At 39.0% G+C, this 17,003-nt stretch overlaps 1 protein-coding gene across 1 annotated transcript in view; it reads right to left on the bottom strand.

The window, feature by feature from the left end:
- GRTP1 (growth hormone regulated TBC protein 1) overlaps positions 1 to 17,003 on the bottom strand; it is a 36,670-nt gene that overhangs the window by 1,582 nt on the left and 18,085 nt on the right. The window contains exons 5-7 of the mRNA XM_061377740.1: positions 16,626 to 16,722; positions 1,224 to 1,396; positions 912 to 1,097 (exon numbers count right to left, since the gene is read on the bottom strand). Coding sequence (XP_061233724.1) covers positions 912 to 1,097; positions 1,224 to 1,396; positions 16,626 to 16,722 — 456 coding nt within the window. The remainder of the gene's footprint in view (positions 1 to 911; positions 1,098 to 1,223; positions 1,397 to 16,625; positions 16,723 to 17,003) is intronic.

Here is a 17,003-nt window from a genome sequence, read left to right as displayed (position 1 = left end):
AACTGGTATTCTCACGGAAGTTAACACATAATAAAAAAAATATCTTATTCTAAACCCTTTATGGAATGAGAAAACCTCTCAAACATCTCCCTTCTAAATTTAAGATGTACCTGTGATTTGTCTTTTGTTCCTTTAATTCAAAGACTCACAAACACCAATAAGTTAAAGTTACTTTTCTTCTGTATGAGCAAAGATGAAAACTGAATAACATCTTCCTATGACAGACCTATGCACAGAGCTCTGACATGAGCATGAAACTCTTTTGGGGGTGAAAGTCACCTACTGGGCTCTAGTTTTGGACACACTTGGCAAACAATGGTAGTGGAGTTAGCCATGTAATTTATGACAGATGTGTTCCTGTTATTTTTTTGCAGCTGCTGTCTTTTACAATTAGATCTTCTGAGTTAAACTCTGAATCTAATGTTAAATACAGATTTGGTATCCCAGCTATTAATAATTTACAAGAATAATTCTTAGCTTGCAGATTGTCATGAGACTTCAGCCCTCACCTTCCTGGTTTTGTCTGGAAAGAAGAATTTGGTGCTACCTTTTTCTCAGCAGAATATTTTCTATTCTAGCACTATTAAGATCTATTAAGGCAAGTTTAAAATTCACTTTTGTGTCTATTCTACAATACTCTGTTACCATTCATCTGAAAAATGCATAGGAACAGAAATCATAGCTCACTGAAAAATGCACTGAAGTTATTTTCTCATCAGACTTCCTGCCTTATCTAGTAAAAAGGGCAAAACAATTTTTCCCCTGAACAACCAATAATGTGAATGGATTCTATATATGGATTTGAATAATCTTTTTAAGAAACTCCTAACCGTATCCATCCTTTGACTAAGACATTTCTGAGTCAGTTTTGGTTTTTATTGGTAACAACTAAAGATAACAAAGAATTATACCTGCATGAAGCTGTGACACTCTGTCACAAATGTTCCTTTGGTGATCTGCTTAAATTTATCACAGATGTCAGGGAAATTCGTGGCTTCCAAAATAAAAGCTTGATGTTGCTTAATTAACGTTAAGGCCACGCGGAAGATGATCTTTGATCCTTCATAGAACAAACAATCCCATATTCGGAGCACAGTCTGCAGGAAAGGAGAGAATTTCAGATTACAGCTTCTTGATTTCCAGTAGGTAATTTTCAAATGAAGTAACAATTATGTGTGTGTTAAGAGAACTTTTTAAGAGTTACACAAGAATAAGGGAATTACCTCTACTGGAAGAATGTCAATGAACAAGCATATAAACCAGCGTGACACCACTAGGGTCCACATGACTCCATGTCTTTCCATCAGCTCTGCCACAGCTGGAACTTTCATTTTCACAAGTTCTCCAAGGACTTCCTGATCAGTCTTCAGGCCCAACATCACAGGACTGTAATAATCTTGGAGAGAAGAAACCAAAATTCAGCAATGTTTAAACATGATCTTGCCACAAAACTGAAGAGAACGAATGTCCTGTGCAGCTCAATATCTGAAGGTATGTTGAGCTGATGATCCCAAGCTGAAGTACATTAAACCGTGCAACAAAGATGTCTGCATTGTGGTCAGACAGCACTTCTTCAGGCAGGGCTGATCTTTCTACACAAACACTTCATTCAAGTGTACCAAAGAATCTTACTTCTCTCCAATGTTTTTGGCAATCCATTCTTCCTTCCCCAGGAAGGAATAATACAGGTAGTTTTTAACTGCTAGCTTAAATTACTAAAGTATTGTTAACATTTAATCAGTTCAGTGTAACTACCACCACCTTTCGGGGGGTGGGCGGGAGGGTGAGCTACACACCTCCCTGTTCACACAATACCCAGAAAAGAAACAAAACCACAGAACAACCCGTAGCCTTTAGACTGGGTCCAGTCACAAACTAGAAATGCCAATTTCTGAGCATGTCAGCTGTGCAGGGGTGCTGAAGACCAGACACCACTTCTCCTGGGGTATGACCTAGCCCTTAGGAGCTTTTCTTTCTTTCCTGTGAGCAAGAAAATCACCCTTTTCACAAAATAATTCCAAGAGAATGTGAATGATAGATCCCTCAGGCAACATCTCTTCCTATTTAATTTACCTGCAAGATGGGTTGAAATTAGACCTATGTCTCCCACACTGCTCGCTATTGCACTAAACTGTTAAATCCCAAAGAACAATGGAGCACACTACAACTCTTATCCCACAGCCTTCTTGTCAGGTGATTTTTTTTCATTACCAAAGTGCAGGCTGAATAACAAGCATCTCGGTTCTATAAACACATAGGTCTGGGTATCCTTAAGGGAAGAAAAAGATTCTTGTAGTTTGTAAGAGTTCAGATGGCCCAGCTAGGGACAGGAATTGCACAGATGTTTAAGAAATTTGTATTTGGGGTTTAGGTGTTGACAGAAACACTTAAGCTGGACTTGATGGCTCCAGCCCTGGGAAGCAATCCTTGATGCTTCACTGGGAAGGCTCATATAATTAACATTATATACTAGAAGAAATAACTGGTACCACAAGCACTTTTCAGTGTGTTTCTTTCCTTCACTGATTGTGGGAAGCTGCAATTCAGGTTTCTCTAACTTAGCTGCTTTCTGCCAAGGTCTCCAGACCCATATTATACTGTGGCCAATGGTTCACATAAAGGTGAAGGAATCAGAAAGAGCAAAGTCCATTTGTCTGAGGCAACTGTAATAAAACCTCCCAGTGCCGCAAATAAGAGGAAGCTCAAATTATGCAGTACATTTATAACCTCATTAATTTTTCTAATGAAATCACAACAGCAGTTTAATATTCCACTCTTTCCTGGGACAGTGGTTTTCTTGACCAGGCTGCCTGCCCCAGGAGCTATTTGTTCTACATTTGTCCTATCCAAACTGCAGAACATTCACATAGTACCAAGGAGCATTGCATTCAGCTTTTAGAAATCCATTTTTTTGTCTCTGATGGTTATTTTCTTTGTTCCCATTGAAGAATGACAGGTAAAACTCTACAGATGTGTCACTGCCACTATACATTCCTTCAACCATTTGCCTTTCAATTGCTTGGAGGGAAAGCTCTGAAATCTAAAGCACAAGTAATCCCACAAAAAAGTGTACTAAAACCAAAATCAGTCACACCGTGACCTCAAAGTCAGCACAAGCTTCTGTGTATTTTGTGTTAATGCGGTGCCCATTGACAGTATCATTAACTGTCCAAGTAACCCTTTTTTGAATACCTAGTTAAATGTAAGTGAAAAACGAATCACATTTCAAATAACTGACCAAGCCTTCTTCCCTTTCCTACCCTTCCTCCTCCTCTTGTACACCCACAAACCATTTTCTTCTCTTTTTTTGTGCTCCTAAGACATAAGAGTACTTAAAAGTTAGCACCAGCGAGTGTCCTCAGGAGGAAGGACAGCAGCCCACACGCTTTCTGCTCTGCTGCAATCATCTGATACACTGAAATCAACAGCAGCTGCTATTTTTAATTTGTACAGCAAAGTGAATGTCAGGACTTCAGTGAGGATGTAACCGGACACCCCAGCCAGCTTTCTGAGAGCTGGCAAGTGAAAAGTTAACAGCCAGGCAACTCGGACACGTCACTCTTTGAATTACTGAAGCAGCCGGGAAGCCTTGGCATAAATAAGAATTTCACTCCAGTTTGTTAGATTGTACTGCTGGACAGAAAAGAAAAAGGAGCTATTCATCTATCTGGGGCTGCCTCCTGCCGTCCCTCACGGAGCAGGAGGGGCTGCTCCATGTGCCCTGCTGCACAGCACTGCAATGTTCAGCCCAGTGCTGCCGCAAAACAAGCGGGAGGAGTGATTAATGATTTTATGCAAATGCCAGTGACTGAGGAGCAGGATTTTTCCCAGGATAGTTGCTGCCGGTTCACAACAGAAAGGAGTTACATTAAAAAAAATCTGCATCCAAGACATTCTTACTTGTAATTATTACATATTAATTACAGTTACCGTGGGTATTAATTACAATTATTACATGTGATTAATATGTAATTATAAGTTAATATAATTTCTCTTTTATACAGAAACATATGTACATAAAATCAGCTCCTCAAATTAGAAAAGCTGCATTCCCAATCCTTTAGAAACATTCCTTCAGGACCCTGTATTTGTGCACAGCTTGTCCACAGATGATTTACAAGGAACGTAACAGCACTGCAGTGGCCCAGGAGGTAGCACAGACCTGACCTTAGGGATCTAACACCAATCTTCTGAGGACAGCATTACCCTGGCATGGAGCCAGACCTTCAGGCAGAGCCACTCCAGAGCACAGCCAGCAGCACCCACACCTGCATGCTGCCCAAGGGGCACACACTAAGTCATAAGGGCTGCAGACGGATTGCCAGAACTACAAAGGCAAGTCATCTCTGGCAGTGTTCAAGGCCAGGTTGGACAGGGCTTTGAGCACCCTGCTCTAGTGGAAGGTGTCCCTGCCTATGGCAGGGGGGTTGGAACTGGATGAGCTTTAAGGTCCTCCAATACAAACCATTCTAGGATTCTATCATCCTGCTATCAAGCCACCTTTCATGGTCCATGTCTGGCCTCACTAGTGAAATGATTTTGTAACTTGGTTCAGTGCCTAAGTGCTTGGTAACATTTAACCTACATGGCTCTTCTGTTCTTACTTGCTAGGGATGCCAAGTCCCTAGGCCTTCTGGAAAAGTCCCCTCAGCAAAAATCCTGCAGTGCTCCCTTCCTGCAAATGTTTCATCATGTGCCCTTGTTTCTTAACCTTTTATAATTGGCTGCTCTGCCCAAAATCTTCCCCGAAAGTCAAGATACCCTTGTTTATAAACAAGTCTACACAAGCCTAACCTTCCCCACTCCATAAAGCCATTTTTCACAAGATACTGTGCAGCAAATTACCTGCCTACCACCAAAATACATTAGCTTTATGTTCCTTCTGTATCTTCCAAATTATTTGAAATGTACAGATTTGCATGATCCACATGTAATTAGCATAGCACTTATTTTACCTTCTCAATAATCTGGCAAAATACTGAGCAGTTGATGATCCAGAAACAGACCTGAGGCAGCAACTGTGCCAAATCTGCCACTAAGTAAAAATAAAAAAATAAAAAAATCAAATATAAGCTAATTATATTATGCATCTATTGATCTAGATTGGTTTATAGGAATGTCATCATTCATCCTATCAGATAAACAGATCACCCCCTTGAAAACACACATAGCCAGATTGCTTCCTTTTATTCCTCAAGTTGTTAGCATTATCACTTTCATTTGACATTTAGGTGACCAAGCACTACATTTTCTTCTGTAAGGCCAAAAATTAAATACTGCACCACAAATAATTCTATTATTATTAAATTATTATTATTAAATTTCAGGAAATATCTAGGTGAAAATTACATTTCCTGATACGAAAACTTCATGTTTCCAAGCTCTTCCATAAATTGGTCCTAGCCTTTCCTTATTTTCCTCTCAGCTTTCCTTTGTTTATTGCCTGCCCACGCACACCCAGTTCACCAAGTCTGTTGCTCCTGGTGCCTGCCCCCACACACCCAGTTCACCAAGTCTGTTGCTCCTGGTGCCTGCCTATGGATTTTGAATGCCTTGCTAAATTTAGGAGCACCCAAGAGCATAGCAAAGGGTAATGCAGGCAGCAGCCCACGTGAAATTTGCCCTACTGAGCAATCCTTCCTCATCAAAGTCCTGACCCCAATCAGCAGCACAGCCCCCTGGCTCTGATGGGATCGTCAACTTTTCTTGTAGTCAGGCAGCAAAAGGAGGAAAAGCCAGCTTTGGTAACTGCCAGGTATTTTATTGCTACTGTACGACACAGGTGATCAGATTAAGGGACTTTTTTACTTGTTCAAAGAGCTTTTTGTTGCTAACACTGTGGCATGCTGTCACTGAGCTTGCAATCTGTTCTAGCTCAGCATCTGGCACAGAGATATTCCTTAAACTACATTTCACTGTCTCCCTGTTGCATAATTAGCACCTCTTTGAATCCTACCAGGATGTCCAGGACTAAGACATAACTGGCTGCTTGTGCTCTAGAGCAGTAATGAGATTTGCAGGAAATAAGGATAAAGCTTGTAGGGACTGTATGACCTTGTTCTCTGTTACAAATAGATTAAGAGGTTCCAAAAATAAAAGTTTAAGAAGCAATATTCTTATAGCCTTAAATTACCTTTACAAGTCAGAGCTGTAAAAGTTAAGAAAAGAATCCTTCAAGTCTGTTGTGCATATGTCAGGTTAAATGTAAATACTCCTACTGGAATTAACATGAGAAGAATTCTTAGTGTTACAGAAATACCTCAGACAAGATCCTAGATCTGCTGCTTATCTTCCAGCATTTCTAACTATTGTTTCAAGAGCCTATATAATCCAAACCAAGTGTGATTCAATTTGGCAATCTAATTTATTTAAGCAAAACCTAAAAATTATAAAAGAACTGGTTTAACTTCTCACAGTCATATGGGATGTATTTTATTCACAAGAATATGTTTATAATGTCCCTGAGAGCCATGGGGGGGGGGGGGGGGGGTGGGAGGGGGAAAGGAATTAATGTTCTCTCTTCTCACCCCCAAACAAGTAAAAGTGGTTCATTTTTCTACCAACACGTAACATTTAAAATGTCTCCTTGCTGTACATTCATGTAACCATTTGTCACTGGACTTTAGTGAAATCCAGAAGAGACAAACAGAGCCTCAATGCTGGCAGGCAAAAGCAGAGGATGCCATGAACAGAACTGGCCAACCTCGTGAACAGCCCTCAGTTCTATAATTCAGGTCAAACCAGAAAGATTCCACCCTATGCCTTTGGGTAAAAAAAATTCCTTTCCAGTAATCCTTCACTGTAAAACTTACCTGTTTGCATGTTACTGAACCCCATGCTACACAGTGGTTATATTAAACAGCCTTGGCAGCATAAAGCTTTCCTTTCCAAAAAAGGATATGTTGTCATAGTTGAATTTACAAACTTCATGCAACAGACATGGAATTATTTTCATCATTTCAGTTACACAGAGGTCAAACTAGTGATGATAGCAGTCCTTTCTCACCTTCAGAGCAGCTAAATAATTTTTCTTCCTACGCAATTTTACGGACTCATTCACTCCCCTGTTGGTGACTCTAAGTCTGCCTTGTCCAAGAAGGTTGGGAAATGTTCTGCTGTTTTATTTCTACCATGGGAGAGTCCAAAAGGGTGCAATAAGCTAAGAATCTGCATCGAGTCTCACATAAAAAGTTGGACAACCTATGTCCAACAAAGTTACAACAGGAAAAGGAGAGAAAGCAAGTATATTGCCAATTCTTTTTGCAGTATCAGACAAAAGTGACCCCCTGCAGATGTCCTGATCAAAACAATATCCTACAGATAGGTGGTTAAATGTCAGGGTAAGCTCTAAAATATTACATTTTTCTTAAAAATTCCTAATCCTCCTTCTAGGAAACAGTAAAAAAATATCCAAACAAACCCAAAACAGGCTCAAGCCACATTTTTTTTCCTTCACTGAACCAAACTGAATCAGAACTTCTGTCCTGAGGTATTGACCTTCCACCAGAACCAGCAATAGCCATATCAGTCAAAACTGAACATCAGCTTTAAAAAAACATAAGCAAGCCCAGTTTACTTTGGATGGCAGAATTACTGTAAGAAAAAAATATAGAGAACACAAGTATTTTATGGATATTTATTGGTTGTGATACCAAGATCACAAAAAAATTTAGCATAATGCTACTTTGAGAAATTATTTACTATTAACACCTTTTCAGCTAGCACAAAAAGGTTTCATTGTTTCTACATAATCCCATCTGCTTGTATTCGTCTTTTGCTTCTGATCCCAAACCTGGAAATGGATCCTGTGGAGCTGAACAAACCATTTGGTTTCCTATTTGCGTTTCACACAGCACAGTCAGATTCTGAGCAGATGCAGTAGCTACCATTTAGAAATTGAAGGATGGTTGTTAATTTTGAAGACTATGAGAAGAAAGGCAAAGATTATATACTTCCAGACATTACAGAAGGCGGAGGTGAAATATAAAGAAACAAAAAGACTCCATGTGTAACCTCCTAGAGAAATAAATTGAAGCTCAGATGCATGTTAGAAAACACAAATGCAACTTTCACACATTCTAGTTATGGAGAATGAAACTGTCTAATGTTTTTAATTATGCTTTAAAAAAATACTACTTCTCTATTATGTGCTGCTCAGTAGAGACATTTACACCGTTAAAAACTAGTTTAAAGTTACAACTACCAGTGTGTTCTCATATTGATTAGATACAAGTCTGAGCAAAATGCTGTTGGCTAACTCTCTCTTCCCTCTCCCTGCACTTCATATCAATTACCAATGGAATTGCTCCTTTCGTAAATAGTGGTTTTCTCTTCGTATCAGTGAGCTGATAAACACCAATGGACAAAGATATTCACCACTCTGCTGTTTCCAAACGTCCTGCCCTGACTCCAGTCATTGCATTCTATGAATTGTACCAGTCTAAAGACATGCATGCTTTGGATAAGGCTGGCTGGATTGAGGATGGTTCCATGAGCCAAGGCTCTTAATTCCCAAACCACTTTGACAGACTTTTAACACCAGTTTCCTCAAATACAGAGGAAATTCGTGAACAAGCATTGAAGATTACCACAACTGCTTATTGTGCTTGTAGAGGAAACAAACATTTATTTTTAAATGAGTTTACAATTGTACAATGTGTCTTAATGACTGATTACTTCAGCTGAATATGCATTCCCAGATCTGTGGCTTTTTTTAATTCCTCTACAGAATTAGAAACAAAAGCTATTTTATCAGTTCACTGCCCTGATAAGATTATTAACACCTCAGCACAAAACACAGTACTTATGTTCTCTTACATTCAAAAGTCACCCAGCATTACATCTTCTTCAGGTCTTTACAAGAATGCTACAGTCACACCATGGGAACTACCAAGTACATTACTTAGAAGACTGGGACAGAAGCAGGAGGCTTAGAAGAAAAAGCTGGACAGACACACATGGTTCTAGTCTGATATTTGGGAAACCAATCCAACCCTTCAGTCTGAAAAGAGGAATGAAAGCCACAGACCTCTTACTTCAAGCCTGAAGTAGTTAATAAGAGAATTAATTTTAATCTTGAAGGAACAGGTTTTAAAACTATGAGAGGAACAAATTATATTTCTCCACTAGCCATAAATTGAGAGCTTAGTAAAGCATTCAAGTCTTCTGAACATAAACCACATGAAACAACCAAGGTTGTATTTCCCTAGCATCTCTGGAACTAAACAGCCACTTCTTGTACATTTAGCTAGACAAAAGTTACCACTATGCACTGCACATGATTTTCTCATAAAATTTTCTTTACTCCCAAAGCACATCTCCCTCCACAAACACAGAGTAAGCACATCTCAGCTCAAGAAAAGCCAGAGTAATCCCTGGCTTTATTCACTACTGAAGGAGAGAGCAGTCATCTCTGTGTATGACATTAGCAAAACTGAGGTTAGAAAACTGTATCCAGCTTTGATATTCACATTTAAGGCAGGAAGCTGAAGAACTGGAAAGGACATGAAAGACACTACTTAGAAAAACTGAGCTCTGTAAGGAACTTCTCTATTTGTAGAATTTATACAAGGAAAATGAAAAGCAAACTTGACCGCTTCATAGAGAAGACCCCAAGCATTACAGGCTTTTCAATATACTAAGAAAAAGTCTTAGAGCAATACCTACAAGTTAGGACAATGCAAATTCCAATAAAAAGTACAATGAACATTTTTAATAAGAGTGATTTATAGTTTGCATACACTACTAGGAGTGGTGGTAGGGTCTCTCTTTCAAACCAAGCCCTTTCACAAAGATGACCTCTAGCCAAATAAGTCTGCTACTGTCTCCTCAGCTGGCTTCTCATACAGTAAATCTAGTTACATTTCCAGTTTTATGAGTCTTGGCATTTAACACACGGATTACTTCAAGCACATGAATACATCTTACGGGGATTTACAAGGTAAAATACAAAACTGTATGTTAGGATCTGCATTGAGACCCTATAACCCTATTACACATTTGTCAGCAATTGTATCATGCTTCTTGCTGTTGAAATATATATTTTTATATTTATCCTTGTTATTCTAAATATCATCATGTCTCTGCTACTCCAACCTTTTCACTATGCTACTCTGTTGTGCCTTGTGTATTGATGTGGCGCAGCATCTCTCGGTTTGGGACTGTTAGCAAATACCCCCTTCTTTTTCTCCAACGTTATTAATAAAACTCATGCATCAGGTAGAGCTTATAAACATTCTTCAGGATTACTATAACAACCTTCTTTCAGCCTGATAGTTTTTAGCCCTTAGTTTGTTGGGTTTTTTTTTTTTACCCATATGCACTGCATGGTTGTTTATCAATAATTAAATGTAAGACTAGAACTTTGAATGATGAAATAGAAGTAATAGAGTGCACTGAACTAACTGGCAGTATGTGCAAGGACACAAGGTGCAATGCAAGATACCACTTTGGTGGGTAGCTTGGCAACTGCTGGTTAGAACAAATGCCTGCATGTTGAGATAATAGATATCTAACCCATTTTCTGGCTGGAGCTCTCTGGTTGTCAACTATATTAGCCATAGATTTGCAAAAGAGATCAGGCATAGTCAGATTAGGCATAGTCAGAGACATGAATATTTGAACTGAATAATAACATAGTTATGTATCAAACTCTTGCATATCCTTCTCTTTCAAGTGATTAATGTTTATAACATTCTTTGAAGTCCATCATACAGACCTCCAGGTTTGAAGGGAAGGGCCACTTAAGAAATGCAGAATGTTGTACTACTTTACAATATTTCCGTGTAGACTGCTGGCTTTTAATTGCAGTTAAGCATGTATCTACTTAGTTCTTGTGGCTGCATTTATTTTAATACCTCTGAATGCAGAACTGGCTAGACAGCTGCATCTTAAAAGATCGGCTTCTCCAAAGGAGAATGGAACTTTGTTCCACATGAAGCATTTTTTCAGCTGTGAAGGTAAGAGACACTGCTAGATCTGAATTGAGCTGAAATTGAAGCCTGTGAAGAAGAAACAGGCTGTGTGCCCTTTCAATAGAGAAGACAACACCATAGGCATGTGCCTTTGGTGTGGAAGGCTCCTTGCAAGGCTATGTGTGACATGAGTGACCCCATGTTTGCCAAGTAGTTTTTGACAACAGAGCTTTTGTAAAGCACCAGCCACCCAGAAAATTTCATCAGATTGATCAGTTTTCGGCTGTCTGCTTACCTTTCTCCTCTGGTAGCACCCACCCACCTACAGGGCCATGATCTGATAGTTTTTAGAGCTCATCCTTAGAAAGTTGCTCAGTGATCCCATGTGAAACCACAGCAGTGTGCATCTCTGGAGTACATCCCATCTACCACTAGGAGAGATGTGGTTTGGCTGGTAATTATGAGTTTTGGAATATGGGACTCAAACACATTTTACTCTCAACCAACAACCATGATGAAAGCATTAGTCTTTGAATAGTAGAGGTCAATTGTAAGTACCTAGGAATCCTGTGCCTGTATTTAGAACCGTGATAAGCCTGAAATGCTTACTACTTACAAATCTGAACTGCTAGGAGATTTTCCTGAGCAAGCAGGAAATGAGTAACTGATGTTTTTCTTCTGTCATTTTAACAGATATATTTATACTTTTTAAAATCATTTATTTCTTGTATGTATCATATGTCCCATCCAAATCGCAAGCCTCATCAATAAAAGAACAGTATCAGTATTTACTAGATGTGCTTTAGGTAGCTGAGTAAAAAATCTTACCTTTTTGTCTAAACCAGAAGTTTCCTGTGTATGAAAAGAATATACATGTTGTCAGCCTTACTTTTGCGAGGAACCATGGAAAACTTCAGCAGTACAGTAAAAGGACCCATGGTGTTTAAAAATGCTGAAGAAGTGTTCCTTGATACAGCTGTATCTACACTAGAAGAAGGACCTAAAAGACTTACTTCACCCAAAAAAGTCAAGCATGCTTGTTTCTTTCTGCCAAGCAAATCTTACATTAATATAATTTCCTTATGCTGAACTTGAAGCATCTTCAGTAGGCCTTCTGGTGCTACTCTGGATGGGACTGGCTGTCTGCGCAGGCAGTGGTATTTACCTGTCTCCCCAGTAAATCAAAGTTTCATCTTTTTCAAAAGCCAACAGCAAAATAAATGTTTCAAATGAAACCTTAGTTCAGTTAGGACTGCTCAAAGGTAGCATTCCCTGGCTATGTACAAAGGAGGAAGGTAGGTAGTGGTGGAAACAGAAGTGTGTATTTGGGGGAAGAGAAACCCTTTCTTTGAACATGTGAAAAACAATTAGTAGCTAAGCCTTAGCATGCAGCACAGGGCTTATTTAGTCTTTGCTGTATATTTTATTGGAATAGCCACGTTGGAGGGATGTTATTTTTTGTTGTTGTTTTAGCTAATTACTGTAGTTGTAAAAGCACTAATTTGCACATATGGTATTGAACCTATACTTCTGACAGGCCTGTCTGCATGTTAAAGGGATGTGCTGGTTTAACTGTGGAATTAAAACTGCAGAGGTGCAAAGCCAAAGTGAGGAGCTTATTTCATTCCTCATAGCATACACATATATATGTGTATATATATATGTACATATATATGTATATATGTTTTTCATTAAGAGTAAATAACTCCAGTATAACAACATAGTAGACTAATTAGAGTATAGCTTGATAATCACTGCTGCTTTCAGACTGAGAACCACTGAAGGAAGGGGGGGAGAATTGTTCTGCTATATATATGCATAACTGTCACGCTTAAGTCAGTCCAAATTGTCAAGTTTTTCTTCTCTCAAATTCACCATTTAACCACAAATATGTAAAATATGACAAATATGCTCCTTACATTACATACCAAAGTGCCCCGGTTGAAAGCTCCCACCTACCTGATGCTTTCTAAAGCAACCTCCTCAATATTTCCTCAATAGAACAAAAAAATTTCCCGACAAGAACCACAGTGATGAAAGGAGCAGAAACACTAGAGCTATGCTGAATACAAATTGCAGACATCTACTCTGAACTTGAACTGAATCCATACTGCTTCTTGTGGGCAATACTTTCTGCTTCAGCCATCTGTTTTGAACGAACATGGGAATAAAAGATTTCAGTAACACCCAAAATTTCAGTTAAATAAATAATACTCTTTCCTCTTGCTGTATTTAAATGAGATATGCTCCTAATCTCTTCAAATACCTGGTTGAGCTGCTGACAGTAGACTACAGGCATGCCTTCAGCAGAAGCAGGATCATCCTGTCCTCACCCAGATGTATGCAGCAGTGCTGTGTTCAGCCAGACACACAACTCCACATATCAACAACCCAAGTTTTGGTTTTTGCTGGCTCTCTCTTCCAGCTGTGCTAACTCCATTTCAGGGTTAACAGAACAATTCAGCAAGAAAAAATTCTACTGATACAGTCCCATTCTGTCAGTGGTTGGGCAGTCACACTTCCATCATATCCTATGGTACATTCATCCATCCAGACTTAAAACCCAGTACAAGCAGGGAAGGGAGGTATAGATTTGGGAGCCCTTCTCTGTCACTTCCCAGAAAGCTGCCACTAGTAGCAGCAAGCTGCTACTTCCATCTGCCATGTCCTACACATTTTTCAATCAATGACATTGATCTGTGGCTGGCTTGGTTCATCTGCTGATCAAAAAAAAAAAAAAGCTGTCAGCATCAAGCTACTGGAGTGATTGTTAATGTAATTAAATGTGTGTGGGCAGGGGGAAGGAAGCATTCACAGGGACATAGCCAAGGGCAAAGAAGGCATTTCTAAACTGTCCTAAACAGATTTAACTGGCAGCAACAGGACATACTCAAAAATGAGGACATGGCCTGGAGGCATATTTGTTGCCATGAAAGGGGAAAACATGTAGATTATAATGCACACAGATGAAATAAAATGAAATAAAATGAAGAACCACTAAAACAGCATCAGCAACAAATGGAAAAAAAATGGAAAAATGTTGGCTAATCAGACTGTTAGCATCCAACAAAAACCAATTGCTATTTTTCCTTCTGAAGATGTGAGGAATATAAAATGCTTCACTCCTTCCCCAACAAGTAATTGTGGGGCTTTCAACTAAAACGCACTATTAACAGAGCATAGTGACTATTTATCTAAGCAAGTTTTTTTAGGGATACAGTCTGCCCAATTCTCTCACATACACAGACAAAATTTCACTGAAATTACGCCAATTATTTTATCTGGCCCTGAATTTTATAAAAGTACAATTCAAACATAACACAAAAGGGTAGTGGGAATAAAAGAGAAAATGTTCTTTCAAGAATTTTTTGGTAAAAAAAAAAAAGAACATCAGCAACAAGTTTTCTGATAACAAAGCCTCGTATTACCTCAATACAGGTTTTGATTTATACTACTTTGCTTTGGCTCCCCAGCCACGCTGGAAGGAACATCTCAAGCTCTCTTAATACTGACTGTGGAGTGGTAGGGCACACGCAGGTCAGCAATTCTGATCAGGTACCCCCTTCCTCACTGACTATCAATGGAATGTAAGTACACATGTTTTTAACTTCAGTGTCCCAGACAGATGCCCAATTGGATGTGCTGAATCCAGGCCAAAGTCTGTAACAGGACTCTCATTACAGGGTAGTAAAAATATATGTATAAACAAGGTAGTAAATATATATCTACAATTATTACTTAAGTAAATTTACATCTCCTTTATACATAGTAATTACCCTTCATGTTAAAAATTTCTTCTCATCACCAATGCTACTGCCATAAGATAAATTCAACATCTAAGAGGGAAAAATAAGAGCAACTTTTGTCATTTACATATCAGCAGAGTGAGAGAGGGAGGACAGACAAGAACTAAAGGTTTTATGACAAAATAAAGTAAGTTCCCTACCAAAAATAATGAATCAAAAAAATTCTGAATCTACTCCTTTACCCCAAATAAAGACATAAAAGACTATCAGAAAGCTTAAGAGCAAAAGTTGCAATGAAACTTGCCTTTACTGAGGGCCTTATCCCTCACACAGTGACATCAATGAAAAGACATCCACCCATGTCAGCCAGCGGCATGTCACATGGCAGACAACAGCCCCGTCTCCTACCTGTTTGCACAGCTCACAGCTCTCAAGGCTGTACAAAAGCAACAGACAGATGATTTCTTTATTTTTATAGCTTGAAAGCAAACTTCAAGGCTGCAAAATCTCAAATATTTGCAGACTGATACAAGCCATATCACTCCCTGCCTGTGTCTCCTCTTTCAATCTGAAAATGAAGTCCAACCACCCTGCTCATATGTAAGAAAGACCCGAGTTCCTACACGGTATACATTGAGTGTATAGTCATTCAAAAGCATGAAAAGACTTTCTCAGCTCTTTCTCCTTCCTCCTCGAAGTCTTTCTGTTCAATAAGGAACCAAAAATTATATACTTTTTTTTCATTTAATATTAAACAAGAACATGAAGAAGTAGAGATGAAAGCAGCAACTTTGATGTGCTTAACCAGCACTTAGTTGACACTGTAATATTGAATTCAGCCTCCAACCATTTGGGATAAAGATCTGTTTAAAAGCAAAACTGGGAACTGGGGCAACAGGGAATTTCAAAGACTCCTTTTAGAAAAAAAAAAATAATAATAAATTGAGTCTTCCATTTTGAGTAAGACTTTACATTATGGGTGTAGCTGTTGTCAGTCCTTTGCAATGTTAATGGGAATTCACAATGAAGCCAATCTCCCTCTATAATTAAATCCCAAGAAAGAATATTCCCAAGTGTATTTCACAGGAGTATAAAACATAGCTGTGCCTGATGTCTGCTTCTGGCTTTAAACTACTTCACGGGTGCAGTGAGATTCAGCATATATATAGGGCAAAATTCATTGTGGAAACACCTCCTGCAAACTTGGAGATCCAGGCAAGGGGACATACGGAACTACTGAACTGACCAGAGGCAGGTACTGGCTGTAGCTTAAGGTGTGCTGAATTTCCCTCTGGACTCCAGTAATCAGCCTGGATATATCACCATTGATTGTAACAGAGCTTTGACAGGAACTTTCCATACAGACACAGACAGGCAATAGACATTTATTTGCTCTGTTGCAAAATCATGATGTATGCCCAAGATACCCCCACTCAGAAGCAGGAGATGCATCAGAAACTACTGTGCGTAGCAGAAACTACCAACATCCTGCCAAATACCTCTGAAAAAAGCTCTCACTTCCCCTGCCAAGCCACTGGGAATTCCTGCTTTCAGTGCTCGAACTGCACACATCTCCCATCTTCACTCTGCTCTGTCATCACTGCTTCATCTGTCTCTCATATCATATTCCTGCAACCAGAAGTGCCAAACCCTAGACACCTTTGCAAGTCCTGCTCCCCAGCATCATACTGATAACAGGAAAACGTCTACCTAACAAGTTTAAGTAGAGTGAGAAGCAAGACAGCAAATTAACATACACATGAACCAAGATTAAAATCTGACTATAAAACAAAGAAATTTTGCCTGTGTGCTGTGATCTGCCCTTTGTTACCAAGACCCTAGAAAAACTTCAGTCTGTGCAAGTCCATTTTAACATCTAAAGCCTTTGAAACCAGAGAAGAATGCAAAGATAAAATAAAAGCCAAGCTCCAGTATATGAATATCATTATACACATTTTTAGCATACCAGGCAATATCCTTCCAATAAGAGCATCTAGCAACCAGAAAGACTCCTCTTCATTCTTTGTAATAAGAATCAGGTATCCAGCTATGAAGTTCATGCCCTGAAATAGAAAGATGGGCTTTAAGATGCACGCGTTTAAGAGTTTCTAGTTTATTTCTTTTGATTAAAGGCTAAATTACTCCACTTCTACAAAGGGGCATATTGAATAAAATCTACTAATAAAGGCCACCAGTTCAGTAAGCTGTTAAACCTGCATGACTACATCTAACAATAATTATTAACAAAGATCAAGGAGAAGAAAATTACAAGAAAAAGCTTAGTAGTCTGTAATACACCTTCCTTTTTTTTTTAATCCCTGTCCCAATGTAACTGAAAACTGCT

This window comes from Neopsephotus bourkii, unplaced genomic scaffold (assembly GCF_033783945.1).
Source record: "Neopsephotus bourkii isolate Nb327-2 ecotype Australia unplaced genomic scaffold, CSIRO-AGI_Nbou_v1 NB_1760, whole genome shotgun sequence".
NCBI classification, from domain to species: Eukaryota; Metazoa; Chordata; class Aves; order Psittaciformes; family Psittacidae; genus Neopsephotus; species Neopsephotus bourkii.
This window is presented reverse-complemented; position numbering and strand designations above follow the sequence as displayed.